The 19,774-nt window shown below is 33.5% G+C and overlaps 1 protein-coding gene across 29 annotated transcripts in view; it reads right to left on the bottom strand.

Moving 5' to 3' along the window:
• The window catches only part of DLG1 (discs large MAGUK scaffold protein 1), a 273,708-nt gene that overhangs the window by 21,265 nt on the left and 232,669 nt on the right, over positions 1 to 19,774 (bottom strand). For 10 of the 29 annotated variants that reach the window (XM_019448747.2, XM_019448748.2, XM_019448759.2 and 7 more), the window contains 6 exons: positions 18,000 to 18,099; positions 9,904 to 9,945; positions 9,161 to 9,196; positions 7,102 to 7,152; positions 5,858 to 5,959; positions 5,445 to 5,617 (listed from right to left, as the gene is read on the bottom strand). In XM_019448747.2, the coding sequence (XP_019304292.2) occupies positions 5,445 to 5,617; positions 5,858 to 5,959; positions 7,102 to 7,152; positions 9,161 to 9,196; positions 9,904 to 9,945; positions 18,000 to 18,099 (504 nt within the window). Of the gene's footprint in view, positions 1 to 5,444; positions 5,618 to 5,857; positions 5,960 to 7,101; positions 7,153 to 9,160; positions 9,197 to 9,903; positions 9,946 to 17,276; positions 17,311 to 17,999; positions 18,100 to 19,774 lie in introns of all 29 variants that reach the window. The other 19 variants (XM_053903519.1, XM_053903515.1, XM_019448754.2 and 16 more) reach the window with 7 other exon arrangements.

Raw genomic sequence — 19,774 nt, forward strand, 5'->3', positions numbered from 1 at the left:
CACTGATCTGCTGTTGTACTTTTGTCCACAGTTGCCCATATATATATGGGTCCATTTAAGAATTCTCTACTATGTCCTGATCTACTTGTATGTCTTCATGCCACTACCACAGAATCTTGATTACTGTATTTTTATAAGTCTCAAAACACGCAGTGTGAGTCCTTCATCTCGGATTTTTTTCGAAGTTGTTTTGGCTATTCTAGATTTTTGCATTTCCTATAAGCTTTACAATTAGCATGTTATTTTCTACAAAAAGGTCTGCTTAGAATTTTTTTATTAAAATGTTTTTAATGTTTATTTATTTTTGACAGAGAGAGAGAGAGAGAGAGAGAGAGAATATGAATATGAATATGAATCTGAAGCAGGCTCCAGGCTCTTAGCTGTCAGCACAGAGCCTGATGTGGGGCCTTGAACCAACCACCCACAAATCATGATCGGAGCTGAAGTCGGAGGCTTAACCAACTGAGCCATCCAGATGCCCCTACTCAGATTTTGATTGGAGTTGTACTGAGTCTACAAGCTCAATTTAGAGGTAACTGACATCTACATAATATGAAGTCTTAGAAACCATGAACATAGTGTATTTCTCCACTTATTTAGGTCTTTAATTCTCTCAGCAATGCTTTGTGGTTCTTAGTGTACTGATCTATAAATCTTGTGTCAGATTTATTTCTAAGTATTTAATATTTTTCGAGACTACTATAAGTAATGTTTTTCACAATTTCAACTTACGTGTGGTTTAAGTACATAGGATTTGTATAATGAATGATACTGTACCCTTCATTCTTACTCAACTTATTTTTTAAAAATGTTTATTTTTGAGAGAGAGAGTGTGCATGCATGTGTGAGCAGGGGAGGGGCAGAGAGAGACAGAGAGAGAGAGAGAGAGAGAGAGAGAGAGAGAGAGAGAGAGAGAGAGAGAGAATCTTAAGCAGGCTCCTAGCAGTCAGGGCAGCGCATGACATGGGGCTTGAACCCACGAACTGTGAGATCATGACCTGAGCTTAAATCAAGGGTTGCATACTTAACTGACTGAGCCACCCAGGCATCCCTGTTGCTAAATTTACTAATTCTAGTAGTTTTTTGGGGGTAAATTCTATCAGACTTTTTACATAGACAATCATGTCATCTGCAAATGAACACAATTTTACTTCTTCCTCTCCAAACTGAACAACTTTTATTTCTTCTTTTGACTTATTGCACAGGCTAGGACTTCTAGCATAATGCTGAAAACAAGTGGTAAAAATAGATATCCTTGACATGTTTCTGATGGGTGTTGGATTTTGTCAAATGCTTTTCTTTAACTCTGGAGATAATTTTATGATTTTCCTTTTTTAGGAAAAAAAGGAACCATAAGTTCCTTTTTAATATGGTGAGTTACACTAACTGATTTTCTAGTATTTACCTTCTATTCACTGCATAAATCCTACTTGGCAGTGGCATATTATCCTTTTTATATATTAAGATTCAACTTGCTAAAATTTTGCTTAGCATTTCTGTAGATATGTTCCTAAGAAATATTGGTCTGTAGTTTTTTTGTAATGTGTTTTCAGATTTAGAAATTTAGGTAATGTTGGACTCACAGAACGAATTGGACAGTACTCCCTCTTTTTAAATTTTATGGTAAAAATGGGTATGAATTCTTCCTTAAATATTTGGTAGAATTTATTAGTGAAGCCACATGGAACTGGAGATTTTTGTGTGTGTGACTTTCAAATGTAAATCAATCTCTTTAGAGCATATATGACTATTCAAATGATATATTTCTTAAGTAAGCTTAAGTAGTTTATTTCTTTCAAGGAATTTATCCATTTCTTTTTTTTTTTTTTAATTTTTTAATGTTTATTTATTTCTGAGACAGAGAGAGACACAGCATCAGTGGGGGAGGGGCAGAGAGAGAGGGAGACACAGAATCAGAAGCAGCCTCCAGGCTCTGAGTTGTCAGCACACAGCCTGATACGGGGCTCCAACTCACAAACTGTGAGATCATGACCTGAGCTGAAGTTCGTCGCTCAACCGACTGAGCCACCCAGGCATCCCTGAATTTATCCATTTCAACTAAATTGTTGAACTGAGTGGTATAAAGTTGTTCCTAATATTCTTTGATTTTCCTTTTAATATTTATAAATTGTCATCTCTCCCATTTCTGTTTTTTTCTTTTATACACCAGTGTTTATTATTATTATTCTTTAAGCAAGATAGTATAATATAGTGTTTTTAGTTTAGTTTTAATTTTGTGAGATGGTTTTATTTTTAAAATTTTTTTAATATATGAAATTTATTGTCAAACTGGTTTCCATACAACACCCAGTGCTCATCCCAAAAGATGCCCTCTTCAATACCCATCACCTACCCTCCCCTCCCTCCCACGCCGCATCAACCCTCAGTTTATTCTCAGTCTTTAAGAGTCTCTTATGCTTTGGCTCTCTCTCACTTTAACCTCTCTCTTTTTTTGTTTCCTTCCCCTCCCCCATGGGTTTCTGTTAAGTTTCTCAGGATCCACATAAGAGTGAAACCATATGGTATCTGTCTTTCTCTGTATGGCTTATTTCACTTAGCATCACGCTCTCCGGTTCCATCCACGTTGCTACAAAGGGCCATATTTCATTCTTTCTCATTGCCATGTAGTACTCCATTGTGTGTATAAACCACAATTTCTTTGTCCATTCATCAGTTGATGGACATTTAGGCTCTTTCCATATCTTGGCTATTGCTGAGAGTGCTGCTATAAACATTGGGGTACAAGTGCCCCTATGCATCAGTACTCCTGTATCCCTTGATCCCTCCCATTTCTGATATTGATAATTTGTCTTTTCTCTTTTTCTGATCAGATTAAACATTTATTAATGACTCTGATCTTCTCAAAGAACCAATTTTGGGTTTCATCGATTGGGTTTCATCTATTATTGCTTTTTGTTTTCTTTTTCTGTTTTCCTCTATGATTTTTATTATTTCCTTCCTTCTGCCTATCATATAATTTTTGTTTTTATTTTTACTATGCCCTCCCTTTCTCTCTTTCTAGTCTTTTACTTATTCTTATTTATTTACTTATTCTTATTTATTTTTGTTTGGAAAAGTTTTTAAGGCTGTGAATTTTCTTGTGATCACTTTTAAATGTATCCCATGGATTCTGATATGTACTGTTTTCGTTATTAAGAAAACTTATAATTTCATTTTGTATTTTCTCTTTCATGTAATAGTTAACAGGTAGTTTTAAAATTTCTAGTTGGGTGGGCCTTACTGTTTTTGATTTTCTCATCATTTATAGCTTTACTGCATTGTGATCAGAGCATAACTTGTAATATTCTTACTTTACGGAACTTTCTAATATTTTCTTCTCTACATGGCTTGCACAAGAAATAGCTTGCTGTGACTTGGTGCTTACTTTTCCATTTGTCAGTAATTTGAAGTTTGGACATTATCTTTCAGTTAGGGTGAGGATGTGGTTTTTTACATTTTTAAAGAATTTAGAAGAAATATAACATCATGAATAAAGCTAAAGCTATAATTTTCTTCCCTTTCCTCCCAAAGGAAAACCAGTGAATAGTGGCTTATGTATATTCCTGAAATACGTGTGTATGATTCCCATCCATGTTTTTATGTTTACTAAGTATGTATCCAAAAACCATACAGGCTGTTTCATGTTATTTTAAAATTTATGTAGATAGTATCATACTGTATGTCTTCTTTGCAACTTCACAGTCATCATTATATTTTGAGATTTATTAATGTAGTTACACCTCACTAGTGAATATTCTAGTTTATTCACTCTAGCTGTTGTATCCCACTGCATAAATAAGTTAACTATCAATTTTCCTTTTTTTTAATTATTAAAAAATTTTTTTATGCTTATTTATTTTTGAGAGAGAGAGCGAGAGCAAGCAGGGAGGGGCAGAGAGAGGGGGAGACACAGAATCTGAAGTAGGCTTCAGGCTCTGAGCTGTCAGCACAAAGCCCAACACGGAGCTTAAACTCACAGACTGTGAGATCATGACCTGAGTCAAAGTCAGACGCTTAACCTAGTGAGCCACCCAGGCACCTCACCATTTCCCTTTGTTGATTCCAATTTTTCACTATTATAAAGAGCTATGAACATTCTTATACATAATCATCATAAGTAAATTTCTACTTAGATACCAAGAAGTATATTTTTGAGTCACAGGGTACAAGCATTTATTTAGGTATTGCCAAACTCTTCTCAAAAGAAGTTCTATTAATTTATAACCCACTAAAAATATCTAAGATTTCTATTTTCCCAAATTCTTGGCATCACTGGACATTTCCATTTAAAAAATTTTAAAAACTAATCAGAGTTAACCAAGCCTCTTATAAAAAAGAGTAGTATTTACAGATGGAAAACTGAGATGCTGAATTACTGCTTTATGTTTTACAGGTATTCCATTACCGAGTCTTAAACCACTAATTTTAAAGGTATAAAATAATTTATTGATGTTTACTTTCTAGGTCCAAATAGTAATTTGAGCATAGCAGTTTGTCTGGAATACACTGTTTTGGCTTTACCATAAAACTGCTTTAACTCAATGTTAATATATCATCAGACTACATCATCATCTGAAGGATGCTTTCAGAAAATCTGTTGCTGTTACAGAGCTGCTGAGCATTTTTTACACTGTTGTTAATTAAATATGACTATTCGGGAGAAATAGTACAAGAACAACTTAGTACAAGAACAACTATACTTAAACATCTGGTTCATTGTTATTAATGAACATTGCTAGTCTTAGTTCTTTAATTATGCTAGACATTTGGAAAGCTATTGCCAAATACAAGGTCTATGTATAGCAAATGTATAGGACCTTATAAGAACAACCTCCCTTCTTAGATTCATGTTACCATTTCTGTCCTCATTTTCTTTGTTGATCTTCCTTACCTACTTTATGTATTTTTCTAAGTCTTAGTACAAGAACAACTATACTTAAACATCTGGTTCATTGTTATTAATGAACATTGCTAGTCTTAGTTCTTTAATTATGCTAGACATTTGGAAAGCTATTGCCAAATACAAGGTCTATGTATAGCAAATGTATAGGACCTTATAAGAACAACCTCCCTTCTTAGATTCATGTTACCATTTCTGTCCTCATTTTCTTTGTTGATCTTCCTTACCTACTTTATGTATTTTTCTAAGTCATCTAAAATTAAGTATTTAGTTGAATTCATAATATTAAAATGATCAATGCTACAATATTTAGCCTATACTTTTTCAAAAATATGAATTAGAAGTTTCTATCCCATCATTCTTTTATACTGTCAAAGGCACATCTGATTAGAAACTATATTCTCGAATTGCTCTGGTACGTTTTTTTTTTAAGTTTTTATTTTTAAGTAATCTCTACATCTAACATAGGGCTTGAACTTATAACCCTGAGATCAAGAGTCACCTGCTTTACCGACTGAGCCAGCCAGGTGCCCATGGTGCTTACCTTTTCTGCTACTTCCCGCACAGACTGGACACTTGTTCCATACAGATGGTTATTATACTGGCCAGCTTCAATAAATTTATGCTCCTGGATATCTTTTTCCATCTGCTCTCTTGAAGTCACAAAATGATAATCTCTTCCATCTACCTCATAGTCTCGTTTTGGTCTAGTTGTATCTTTAAAAGAAAATAACTTGAAGTGTTTAGTATTAACAAACATAACAAATCCATTTTCTCTTAAATAATGTTTTGTTAAGTTTAACACAACAGCGATTAATTGAAACTTAAAAAGGGACAATATGGAGGAATAACTGATAACTTAGTATAAACCATTAAAAACGGTAATGTTTGCTTTTACGACACATGGTGACAAAATGTTAAGAACAATAATTAAGAATATTTATGTGGCTTACTTACGAGGAACACATGATCCAAATTTGTCAGGAAATTCAGAGATCAAGTCATCATTTACCCTGTCTTTCATAGGTCCCAATATGATCACTGGTCGAGTATAATTAACTGTGAAGATAAACTGCATGTTAAAAGGAATAAACACTCAACAAACATCAATGTATTTCACCAGAGAATAAAAATATCTTTAAATGTTATAAAGAATATTTTTTTCTTTCTCCATCAATGATGCTTAACTTGCTAGTTTATACACTTTTCAGATCTTAAACTTAAGTTAATCTCCCATTAGAAGTCATAAACTTGGCAATTCAACCAAGTTAAATTCAGAATTTAGCAGATAGTGTTTCTCTACACTGCTAGTATCATCTCATTACAAATGAGAAAACACCAGTTTAGTGTTTACTGATCCTTTCTGAAGTAGGAATTGTTAGGAAGCAGATCAAAGAAGGGCAAAAAAGAAACTGGGTGTAAGAAGTGATATAATTACAGGAGTGATCTAGAAAGATGATTTAATAGAAGTGGATTATACCTTACACTGGATTGTAAAGGATTATGCTAAAAGCAGGGAGATTGATAGGATCAGAATTATGGTAGGAGGGATGAAAAGAAGGTTATAAATAAGGAAGATAATGAGAGAAGGATAAATAGGACCTAGAAACTGACTGGACAAGGGAGATGAAAACAGAGAAAGATCAAAGATGTTTACAAAATTTTGAACAAGGGTCACTGAAGGACAGTGACCCTATCATAAACACTGGAAAGAAGCTGCTTAGAAAATAAAATAGCGGGGCGCCTGGGTGGCTCAGTCGGTTAAGCATCCGACTTCAACTTAGGTCACGATCTCACGGTCCGTGAGTTCGAGCCCCACATCGGGCTCTGGGCTGATGGCCCAGAGCCTGGAGCCTGCTTCCGATTCTGTGTCTCCCTCTCTCTCTGCTCCTCCCCCGTTCATGCTCTGTCTCTCTCTGTCTCAAAAACAAATAAACGTTAAAAAAAAAATTAAAAAAAAGAATAAATAAATAAATAAAAAGAAAATAAAATAGCAATATAAAACAGCTAATACAAAATGACTAAATTCTAACACTGTAAACTAAACCACACTTCACAAGATACATATAGCAAATTTCTATATTTATAGAAAAAATATAGCAAAATTCTAATAAACATTATTTTGAGGTGTAAGTTAGCCTATTTTCCAAAGTAAGAAGTATATTTTTCTATTAGATTATAAATCAACAGACTTCACAAACCTTCTTGTTGATTCACTGGCTCATAAGATAAGACATATTCTTCTTGACCACCTATTAGAAAGTTGAAACACAGATGAGAAAATCTATTAAGATAACTAATGCTAATTTAATTCGTCATACATAACATATAAATTACTGGCACTTTCCTGAGAAAACAGCAAAGATGTACTTTGTGAATTATTTCCGGCAAGATTTAGTAAAAAAAAAAAAAAAAAAAAAGTGGCAAATTATAAAGTCATAAGTTTGATAAATGTAAAAACAAAATATAAATGTGCTATTTAACAACTACTTTTCTGTTATTCTGTGTTTTAAACTATCATTAGATCTATTTAAAATCTTATTTGTGATGTCAAGCATGTGATATTAATTTTTATTCAGAAGCTGAGAACTATTAAGTCTCTTAAAGATTAACTTTTTAAAGAACAGTTCTACATATATGCATATTTATGCAATTTACTGCTATTAAGAATATGTTGTTCTTTTGGTCCCACCAGATACAATATTTAACAGGATATATTTATTTTTTTATAATTATGATTATAATAAAAAATTTAATATAAAGGTAAAACTATAGTCAGTATTTTACTGGTAAAAAAAATTCACTAATTGTTCTAATAATTCATTTATTCAATTAAAAATATAACATTTATGGGGCACCTGGGTGGCTCAGTCAGTTAAGCATCTGACTTTGGCTCAGGTCATAATCTTGCGGTTTTTGGGTTCGAGCCCTGCGTCAGGCTCTGTGCTGAAAGCTCGAAGCCTGGAGCCTGCTTCTGATTCTGTGCCTCCTTCTTTCTGCCCCTCCCCCACTCATGCTTGTGTCTCTCTCTCTCTCTCTCTCTCTCTCTCTCTCTCTCAGAAATAAACATTAAAAAAGTGAAAAAATAATATATATATAACATTTAAAGTGAGTTGAGCGGTGCCTGTGTGGCTCAGCTGGTTGAGTGTCCCAACTCTTGATTTTGGATCAGGTCATAATCCTGGGGTTGTGGGATCAAGCTCCATGTCTGGCTCCACGCTCTGTGTGGAGATGCTTAAGATGCCCTCCCTTTGTCTCCCTGCCCCTCTCCCATGCTATAATTAAAAAAAAAAAAAAAAAAAGGAAAAACAATATTAAAACAAAAAAATGAGTTTAAAAAAGCTTTAGATAAGGGTACTCCCTTCTACTACTAGATGGGATGCTGCTCAATTCATGAATTGCTTAATAAAGCCAATTAAAAAAAAAGCTTTAACTAAAACTAAATCCTTCCCTTCTAACTATGAATCACATAGACAGAAAATATATTTTGCTTTGATTTGAATTCAGAAGTTAAATCCTTTAAGATTAAAGGCTTAGAGCTTAAGAATATCCTCAATAAAAAAAAGTCTACAAATTATATCTTCACTCAGCAAAATGAACTAAAGAGAGAGTTAAAAATTCCTGGGATTCTTAACACACATACACACACACACACACACACGTATAGAAAACAAACTAGGAAGGACTGTTACTTCAAGCAGTTCAATAAAAACAATCAATGTTGTATAATATATTTGAGGATATTCCCCTTGATTATCAAGATTCTATAGCAACCTTTTCATTAAATTTGTCACTGGTTTATATTACATGTATGCAGCTGTAGAGCTTTTAAATTCATATACTGGCTTTAAAAGTATATTTCACTGCTTTAAAAGTGTATTTCACTGTTTTATTTATTATCATAATGTATAAAATACATACTTACAAGCTGCTTTTTAAAGTACTGTAAAACATGGTTTATATATTAGCAAAAACATGCAATTTGAATATTCCACACCTAACAATTCATGCAAATGGTGAGACAGACAGTATATACTTTCATTACCTCTTTTTAGACTAGAAAGCTACTCAACTGCTCTATGGTGAGTTCTGATTACACATTAATAAAACACTAATAAGAAATCACATTCCCATACCAAAAAAAAGAAAATTGTTATGTAACTATTATGCAAAAAATAACAACCAATGAAATGAATGAGGGTTAAAAGTATATATTGTCAACATGAAAAAATATCAGAGACTGATATTAACAGGATGGACCTTTTGAGCAGCCATACTCATCTGTAATCAAGATTACTTTCACATTAGACAGCAGTAAAAAAAAAAAAAGTTAGAAAAGCAATTTTAATTTTTACGGTACCACAACTGATAAATTCATGCACTCCCCCTGTTACTCCCATGCCCAAATCTGTTAAAAAAAACTTCACATGCTTGCATAGTTCACTTAGCAATATGATACCAAGAATGTAACACAGTACACCAGAAAGAAATCAGTATTATTGTTTGAGCAACTGTTGAAAAATTTTCCTTCATCGTGTATGTTCACCAGATGCTGGTAATAAATAATAACTTAACCCAGAACAGTTAACCCAGAACTGGTGACAAAGAATAAAAAAGGACATAAAGCTAACAAAAATTTAGCATTACTTAAAAACATTTTAATGCTCATATTAAAAACAAAATTACTAAAGAAAATGGCAAAATACAAGTTTATCCCTCATTTAACCAGATTTTTTTCTTGTAAAAGATACATACATATAAGTGTACTGTGCATACAAATAGTACTGTTTGTAAAAAGGATTTTAGAATTTTATAAATTTTTGGAAATTATCTGTTGTACATATAGGACTTTATTTCTGAAGTACAGACTTTTACTTGGCTCTCCCTGATTTTAAAATATTACGCATCTGATTTTGTTTTTAGAACACATCACTAAGGCAAAAACTCCCAAAGGGTATGTATTACTTGTGATTACAAAAGAACAAGTAACTTAAAACACTTACGGTAACTACTTTCACTATCGCTGGCATTAGAAGTTATATGCTCTGAAATTGCAGGGCAATGGAAAAAATAAAGAAAAGTGTCATGAGTTTAAAAAAAGCAAATTATCAAGATAAACACAAGATGACATTACAAAATATTGCGATATAAATCACATACTCCATTTTTAAAAGTCATTTTTGATTTTCCTTGAAAATTTTGTTTTTTTTCAAATAAGTATGAATTAGGAAGGAAAAAAAAAACCTGTAATTAAGGAAAATGCTCCATTTTTGTACAACACAGATTACAAACAAAATCTATGACAAATATCAAGTAGAATATGACAAAGAGGGCAAAGTGATCCTAGTCCAAATGTAGACACAGAACCCAAAAAGAGAAAAGTTGTATTTGACCAAACAGATGGCCATTTTAATGAAGGAATGTCTTAAAAAAGAAATGATCTTGCTTTTAGTTCAGCTTCTTTCTTGTTCCTGTAGAGAAATGAAAATCCATGTTTTTGAGATCATATAAAGCATTTTAGATGTCATAGATTCAGATGCCTCAAAAAAAAGTCAAATGGAAGGGAATTCTAGAAAGTAGGCTTGTATTTTAAAATAGACTAGTGTTTCTGAGAAATGCGGTTTTGATAAAACTGACAATGGCTGCTTTGCAATCAAAAGATAAAGCAAATACACCTACTCGCAAATTGCCTGGCCTCTCCTTGAGAGTGACCTCATTTCATAACTTGATTGTTCAGTAAACACCAGGCACTCTTCCCATGCAAATGTAATTTTGAATGTTCTCTCAGTAAGTATCTCCCATGAATTAAAAAAAAGTAATTTTATTTATAAAATTAAAAAACAAAATTTTCCACAGGAGAGAGGGAAATCTAAATTTCTTATGTGAAGCACGGGAAAACATTTTTAAAGGATAAGAAAAGAGCTGGAAGAGAAATATCTGCTGTATCATACCACGTAAAATCAAGAGGCACTACTGAAAAGTTCAGAGAATGGTAGAATTTAAGACTTAAAATAAGATAACAGTTCTTGAACTACTGTCACATTGAAAATTACGTCTGTTATTCTAACCTGCAAAGACAAGGTATAATTTTCCTTCTTCCTTTTATAATTGCAGTACAGTTGACATACAATGTTGTGTTAGTTTCAGGTACAAGGACATAACTTCCTTCTTATTATATATATTTTAAATACAGCAGGACATTAAAAATTATAAGTAAAATCAAATAATATATGACAAGCATATGTAAAATGTTTTTTAAAAGTTTATATTTAAAAATTCCTTCTCTTGTAATACAAGTCAAAACCACACTGAGATACCACCTCACACCAGTCAGAGTGGCTAAAATTAACAACTCAGGAAACGATAGATGCTGGCAAGTATGTGGAGAAATGGGAACCCTCTTGCACTGTTGGTGGGAATGCAAACTGGTGCAGCTGCTCTGGAAAGCAGTGTGGAGGTTCCTCAAAAAATTAAACATAGAACTACCCTATGACCCAGCAAGAGCACTACTAGAAATTTATTCAAAGGATACAGGACTGCTGATTCACAGGGGCACATGTACCCCAATGTCTACAGCAGCGCTTTCAACAATAACCAAATTATGGAAAGACCCTAAATGACCATCAACTGATGAATGGATAAAGATGATGTGGTTTATATATACAGTGGACTACTACTTGGCAATGAGAAAGAATGAAATCATGCCATCTGCAGCAAAGTGGATCAAACTGGAAGGTGTTATGCTGAGTGAAATGAGTCAGCCAGAGAAAGAGATATCATATGTTTTCACTCATATGTGTATCTTGAGAAACTTAACAGAAGACCATGGAAGAAAGGAAGGGGAAAAAATAGTTACAAACAGTGAGGGAGGGAGGCAAACTGTAAGAGACTCTTAAATACAGAGAACAAACTGAGGGTTGACCAGAGAGTGGGGGGAGGGGAGAGGGGAAAATGGGTGATGGGCACTGAGTAGGGCACTTGTTGGAATGAGCATTGGGTGTCGTATGTAAGCGATGAACCATGGGAATCTACCCCCAAAACCAAGAGCACACTTTACACGCTGTATGTTAGCCAATTTGACAATAAATTATATTAAAAAAATTTTTTCTTGTTACCACATGTACTTCAAAACAATCATTTTAAATTGTATAACATTCTATTGAACTGATAAATCCTAATTTACCTTACTACTTATTACTTAGACATTTTAGTTTGCTTTAAGCTGTTTTCCATCAACATCAATAATTATTTTTACCTCTTGTCCTATTTCCTTAAATTCATTCCCAGAGTAGGAATGACACATTAAAAAAATCTTAAATTTATATTAGAATTGGTATTACACTCTACAATCTCTAATACGTAAAAGAAAGAAACATTAGTTACTGCAATGGAGTGAGTGAAAGATAGTAAGTAGGAGTAAAGAAGAAACAAAATTAAACATGAGTCTGACAATTATAGAAGTTGGGTAAATGAATACTTACAGGGTTAATTTTACTATTCTTCTATTATTGAATATATTTGACATGTTATATAGCAAAAAGTTAAAGTTACTACGTATCTATTTTCTGTCTTTTCTGGGGAATTCTCCTACTCATCTCAAATTCTCTAAGATTACCAATAGTCGTTAGGCAATGAAATTCTTCAAGTTCTTTCAAGTATCCTTTTATGTAACTCTACAATAAAATCTTGCTGTTCAAAGCATGGCTCGTGGAATAGCACCATCATCACTGCTTGAGAATTTATTAGAAAGGTAAAATGCTTTCTTCCTGATAACTAAAACTAGCATATATATATATATATATATATATATATATATATATATATATATATATATATTTTAGTCTTTATTTTTGAGAGAGAGAGAGAGACAGAGAGACAGAGAGACAGAGAGAGACAGAGTGCAAGTAGGGGAGGAACAGAAAGAGAGGTAGACAAAGAATCTGAAGCAGGCTCTGGGCTCTGAGTTGTCAGCACAGAGCCCGACGCACAAGCCGCAAGTTTATGACCTGAGCTGAATCAGATGCTTAACTGACTGAGCCACCCAGGTGCCCCTAAAAATTGTATTTTTAAAGGAACTTCATCACAAAAAGGTACTCAAATATCCAATAAACATATGAAAAGGTGTCCAAGTTTATTACTTATCAAGGAAATGCAAAATAAGCCACAATGGATATCCCTACCATACATCAGAATGGCTAAAATGAAAAAAAAAGATATGCCAAACACACAGAAGATATGTAGCAACTAGAACTCATACACTACTGGGGGTGGCAAAATTGGTACAGCCACTATGGAAAACTACTTGCAGTACCTACCAAAGCTGAACAGATGTATGTATCTATGACCTACCAATTCCTTTCCCAGGTATTTCCCCATCAGAAAGATATATATGTGTTGACCAACAGACATCTACAATATTGTTCAAAGCAACACTATTCCAAATAGCCCTAAATATATGTTTATTTACAAATTTGAGACAATAGGGGTGCCCCAGTGGCTCAGTTCGTTAAGTGTATGACTTCAGTTCAGGTTATGATCTCATGGTTAGTGAGTCTGAGCCCTGCATTGGGATATCTGCTGTCAGCACGAAGCTTACTTTGGATCCTCTGTCCGCCCCGCCCCCCCATCCCTTCCTTGCTTGCGATCTCTTTCTCTCAAAAATACATAAACATTAAAAAAAACCTGAGATGATGTATGTAGCTTCACATTTTACTTTTTTCATTCACATTATGAACATTTCCCCATGTCATATGTTTTAATATGATTTTCAATGGCTATACAATATTACAAAGTATAGACAATCATACTTCATTAACCACTTCCCAAATGTAAGACATTTTAGGATGGTTTCAAAAATTTTTTGACTGTAGTTTCTGAATAAAATTAAAATAAAGATCCTGATGTATAAACCTTTATTACCATCTCTGATTACATCTTTAGGATAAATTCCTTGAAGAGGAATTAGTAGGTCAAAAGATATGCTTTTTCAAATACACATAATTATAACATATTGAATGTACTCATTCCCCGGAACTCTACCACTGGGTTTTTCTTTAAAAGAAATGTCTGTCAAGAAGATGGGTAAAAACTGTCATTTTGGATGCTTATTTCACTTGTTATTGTTTTAGCATTCTTCTCACATCCCTTGTTCAGTTACCTAATGAAGAGAGAATCTATTTCTTAGTGATCTGTCAGAAATGTGTAGTGCAAAGATATCCCTTTGCCATACATGGTATAAATATATTCTTCTTCAAGTTTTAATTTTGATTTTGATGTTTGATGACCACAGCCATTTCAAATCTCTCTAAATCCAGTCTCACCTTTCTAATCAGACATCTCTTCCCGAGAATGTATCATATATGTCTTTTCTCTTTGCTCTAACTACTACACATCATCCATCTCAAGCAATACTCCCATTCTTACACTTATTCTTTACACAAATAAAAGTAATTCTGGTTTTGGCATCTAAGAGCTCTGCACAACTTTGCTGAAATGAGTCTTTGAGATGAGAAGAAAGGCTTCCCATTACGTATCTCTTTCCTATGTGCCTGAGTTTTTGAGGCGTTCTACAAAATGGAAAGCTATAAAAATTGACCTTCATTTAAAAGGTACAAACCTTGTCTGAAACTGCATCATGATTTCACTTCTGAGCACCTTATACAGCCCCTCCTGAACTTATTTCCTTTTAGTATCTGTTAAAGGAATCTTACTTTTTTCTTTCTGACCTTTTCCAAAGTTGCCTTCTTAAAGCATACAAGCTGCACACATTTCTATTTCTAGCTTTTCACAAGCTATGATGATTTACTTGCATTCTCTCAGACTTCCATCATATTCTACTTAGTTCTGTTAGTCAAAATTAGGATTAGAAAGGTAAATTCTCTCATTGTTTCCTGTACTCTCAACAGGGCAAATCAATAATTTGATTGTCTTCTTTGTAAAATCATTTGAAGTTCATGTCTATGAAAAGTATTCTAGGTTATCACTTTTTTCTTTTTCTTCTTCAATTAAATACATTATTTTTCACAGGTTATGTAAAATTACATGTAGATGTACATCTTTCTTGATATTCAGTGTTATTCCACATTTCTTCAATGGGTTTGTTTCTCTGAAATAATTTATGCTTTTTGTTCTCAGTCCCTTCATGAGTCCTATTCCAACAAGTCCTGAATACCTATAGAGGTCACATTTATTTCTTCATACTAAAACCTCACAGGATTTTGCTTAAGTTTATTTCCTGTATTCGGAACTTTAGAATACAGATTACTGAGGCTACAAATAACGTCCCTAACCACGCTTTTCCCAGAATTTTCTGTTGTGTAATAATGGGGACCTTGTTAACTGCTAGTCATCTATTTCATGTGGTAACTGCCATCATATTGAGGTTTAGAATTTTACTCGTATTTTCCTGTCTCCCTCAGTTTTTTCCAAATAAAATCTTCTAGATTTGCTCATCAAGTTACCAGATGAATAAATTATTTTAGTTTCTGTGAAATGAAGCACAAAACCTATTATTCAAGGGAATCGTAAGTTGCCATCCGGAAAATTAAACCCTTTTTGAAATGACATTGTCTCATAATCAGTTACTGTTTTTCATTTATTTCTCTTCTCAAGTCCCAAACATCAAAATGAGAGATGGAAATAAGATGTGGTGAAGGTGTAATTATCATCCATCATAACAGTTTCAATATGGGAAACAAATTCTTCATTTAGTTCCTTTTCAAGGAGTTTTCCACAGGTCTCTGATGATTCAACAGATATTAAAAAATCTGTGGATCCTTATGCTGATTCATACCATCTCTAAAATATATCATTCTCAAATCCTATAGCATTAACAATCTATGGAAATACTTTCCAGTTTTAAAGATTTTTACTGATTATATTCTCCAAAGGTAAAAGATTTAAAAAGGGTGCCAACTAGCGATAGTAAATTTGTGGCTCTTGACAAATCCTACAAAGGCACATGCAAAAATAACATACTGTGTCTGTATAGAAATAATTACACATAAAGCATACTGCCTTCAATCTAATACAAACCTTTAATCGTTAAGGTTGAAATAAAAGTTGAGTACTTTCACTTCAGATTAAGATTGCAGTATAAAGTTAGCATAAATCAGGGAAAAAACCTTCTACGAAATATAATGTTTATTAATGTAGATCTTAGAAAGTTAAAAGATGTTGGTTATATCCTTAATGAACAATGAGTTACAAAGAAATAAGTCTTCAAAATGCTTAATAATCCAAATTGAAAGAACTATCTAGGAAACTTTAGCTCAAAATATTACCTCTATGAGTCACTGTCACCGAAAATAACTTAGTAATATTTGGTAAACGTTCATATTTAATCAATTTGAGAACACCTAAATTTAAAATTTTGTTTGCTAAAAAATGCCTTGTTTCATCCATTGGCTCCGATATTTACTGAATGACTCCTATATATCAGACTCTCTACTAAGTTTTATATGAAAATTAAATACTAGTTAGAAAATTAAATAAGAACAACACAACAAAAACCAAAAACACCGACGTCTTGGTTAAAGGAAAAATAAAGGATAATATTTCTTGTAATTCTTTTCATAATTTACAATCTCCTTTAAAAACAGATGTGGGGCACCTGGGTGGCTCAGTCAGTTAAGCATCTGACTTCAGCTTGGGTCATGATCTCACGGTTCGTGAGTTTGAGCCCCACATCAGGCTCTGTGCTGACAGCTCAGAGCCTGGAGCCTGCTTCAGATTCTGTGTCTCCCTCTCTCCCTCTGCTCCTCCCCTGCTCATGCTCTATCTCTCTCTCTCTCTCAAAAGTAAATAAACATTAAAAAAAAAACACCAAAAACACAGTTGTAAGCTCCTGCCCCCCCCCCCCCCCCCCATAGACTGCTACTTCAACTTGAGGTCCACATTCTTCTCTATAAAGATCCATTGTATTTTATAGTCTCACATTATAGCAATGCTCTTCTAACACAGAAACAAAGTGATTTTAACTTGTTTTAACAGAAAAACCAGGCGGATATAAAACTGCAAGGAAGATTATTTTCTACATTCTAATGAGGGCAGGTAGTATTCTTTTCAAAAGCTTAAAAGTCTTTTATTAAAAAAAAAGAACCTAGCAGAAGTAATCACTGTGAAAATTACAAAAGGAAAATGTAGTTATGAGCAGTTTTTCAAATGACATATGAAAAATGGAGCATTAGAAAAACAAAAAGTATGTATTATAGAAGTAAAAATCCCAAGCACATTAACATGAAAAGTCTAAAAGCAATCTAAATCATATACCTCCTCATGCCAGAAAGGCACTACCATGAATCTCAAAATGTATCTGAAAAAGGTAGATCTGTAGATGGAGGTTAAAAATTAACTTGGGAGTATTTTGATCACTTACTCAGGCCTTTTGATCCCATGTCGTCAGGGATCTCCTGTAGAGAGTAGTTCCCAGAGAGCAAGCAATAAAAAGATAATCAAAGAAAATAGTTGTCAGTAATACATAAAATTGGTGCTACAATAAGAGACAGTTCCAAGACCATTACAGGTGCACATATTTTAGAGCATTTTTGTAGATTTCTGAAAGTCTGAAATAAGCTAGCAGCTGAATGTAACCTACTAAAGGAATGGAAGTTCTAGCTTAGAGGCTGATTAGGGTAGAGAAGCAAAATTTGAAATCATTTCTTGATATTTTAAAAGTAAAATTCAGATTGTCTACATATAATGAAGATGTAGGATAAAATGGAACGATTCCAGAAGATCTATTACCAAAGACTGTCAATGTTATACCTAGAAATCAGTAAGTAGATTCTCGGGTATCCATAGTTTTTCTCTAAAATATTCTTTAAAGTATACTGTTTCTTCCAAGAACCCTTACATCAAATGATTCTATTGTAAACACGTAACTTAAAAAAAATATTTACTTTAAATTATGAATTCCTAAGGTACCAGAAAAAGTTAAGATTGGTATAGAAGTTAATTTATGTCTGTTAAGATTGCCCCTGGTTAAGACAATTAGTAACCTGTTGCAGCTCTTGAAACTGTCTCCATGGTAACAACCAACTGCAGGGCAGTAGGTCCCTCTACATTTATTTTCAGTTGACCACTGGATCCACATACTTACGGTCAGCATCACTTGTTTCCTGCTCACTCTGGTCCTTGTTCTTGTAGAAGGGGAATTTTCGGGAAAAGAGGTTCTTTTTACGCTTGTCATTGAATGACTGCTGAAGAAGAGAAGGAGGGGCAAAACAAAGGGATGTCTACTATCTGTGTGTACAAAGGCCCAGCCTAGCAGCTCTGTGGAAGCTGACTCTTGTGACCACAGTGTGCAGTTTGTATATGAATTTTACTTTAATCACAAATAAAGTGAATTTTTAATTTTGTATTAACTCCTCTAATTCTAATGTTTCACAACTGAAAATACTGAAAAATTTACAGTGTAATTCAATAATACCTAAAAATACTGAATAAGTGCTACTTGATAAAAAAAGGAAGAGTAATTCAGATTAGTTACTACTACAGTATGACCCAAATTAACATATGTTCTTATCAATCCATATTTTTCTAGATTTCCAGGCATGAGGTGCTCTATAGCAAAAGTAATTTTAGATTGTTACTCTAGCTATTCAAATATTTTTTATGCAGTAGTAATCTTCCTTTCCCTTTGGTTTGAGCATATTTTCCCCCTCCCCCTTTTTGTGGCTCCAATGAACTAACAAAAAGTCACTATTAAAAAAAGAACCAAAACTAGTGATAAGGTTGCTAGTGCTGAATACTTAAAAACAATCTTTTTTTTTGGAAGAGAAAAGGAGATAACTGAGTGTTTATGGTATGATTCAGAAATGAGAAGAAAACTAAGAGGGGTCCGTCAACCACACAGAATGCAGCAAAAGATTTACTGATGCTATCTAACCAAAAAAGAAGAGTCAGAACTCTCCTGGTCAACTTGAATGCCATCATAACTGATTTATTTGTCTTTAAGCTCTACTATATTTATCTATTTTTAAAAGTATATATAAATAAACTAGAACCATATTTAATTAATTGGCACCATATCCTGAATAGAGGATAAAAAGCTTGGTGCCTATATAAAAGCCAAAAAGGCAATTAAGATTCTAATAGTTTTGGGGAACCTGGGTGGCTCAATTCATTAAGCATCCAATTTTGGCTCAGGTCATGATCTCACAGTTAGAGCCCCGCATCAGGTTCTCTGCTTTCAGTGCAGAGCCTGCTTTAGATCCTCTGTGCCGCCGCCCCCCCACCAACCGTCTGTCTGTCCCTCCCCAACTCATGCTCCCTCTTTCTTTCAAAAATAAACATTAAAAAAAGAAGATTCTAATAGTTAAAAAAAAAAGATTCTAATAGTTTATACAGAACTACAATGGAAGAGCTGCACAGTTGATTTGATGTCCCTTATTGCACAGATGTTGGAAATAGGTTTTTTTCCCTTCTTCAATGTCCCCATTTGTGCCTTCAGATTTAAAGCCATGTAGCATAAAGATGATGCTATTAAAGAGGAATAATTTCTTTTGTAATTTCTGTCACAGACATCCACGTCTTGAAGGACATGGCCTCACCTACCAATGACACTAGGAACCATTGCTACTTTTTTGAAGCAGGAATGATATAAAGGATGGAAATCTTGTTCTGACTTTTCTTGATTCAATCCATGTCTTAAAAATGCTATCATTATTTTGAAGTATATCCACACCAGGCAGTATGTTTTAGCATGCCTGTATTTTTTAAGCATGTGATGCTAGGTGATTAAGATGTTGAGGTAGATTAAAGTAATTATTGCGCAAATTCTGTTGCTTGAAAGAATTTGTTAGAAATCTTAATGGAAATATTAAACTTTCATTTTTACCTTTTCATATCAATAATTCAAGATTAATAAACTCA

Source organism: Panthera pardus, unplaced genomic scaffold (genome assembly GCF_024362965.1).
Source record: "Panthera pardus isolate Hobbes unplaced genomic scaffold, ASM2436296v1 HiC_scaffold_16, whole genome shotgun sequence".
NCBI lineage: Eukaryota > Metazoa > Chordata > Mammalia > Carnivora > Felidae > Panthera > Panthera pardus.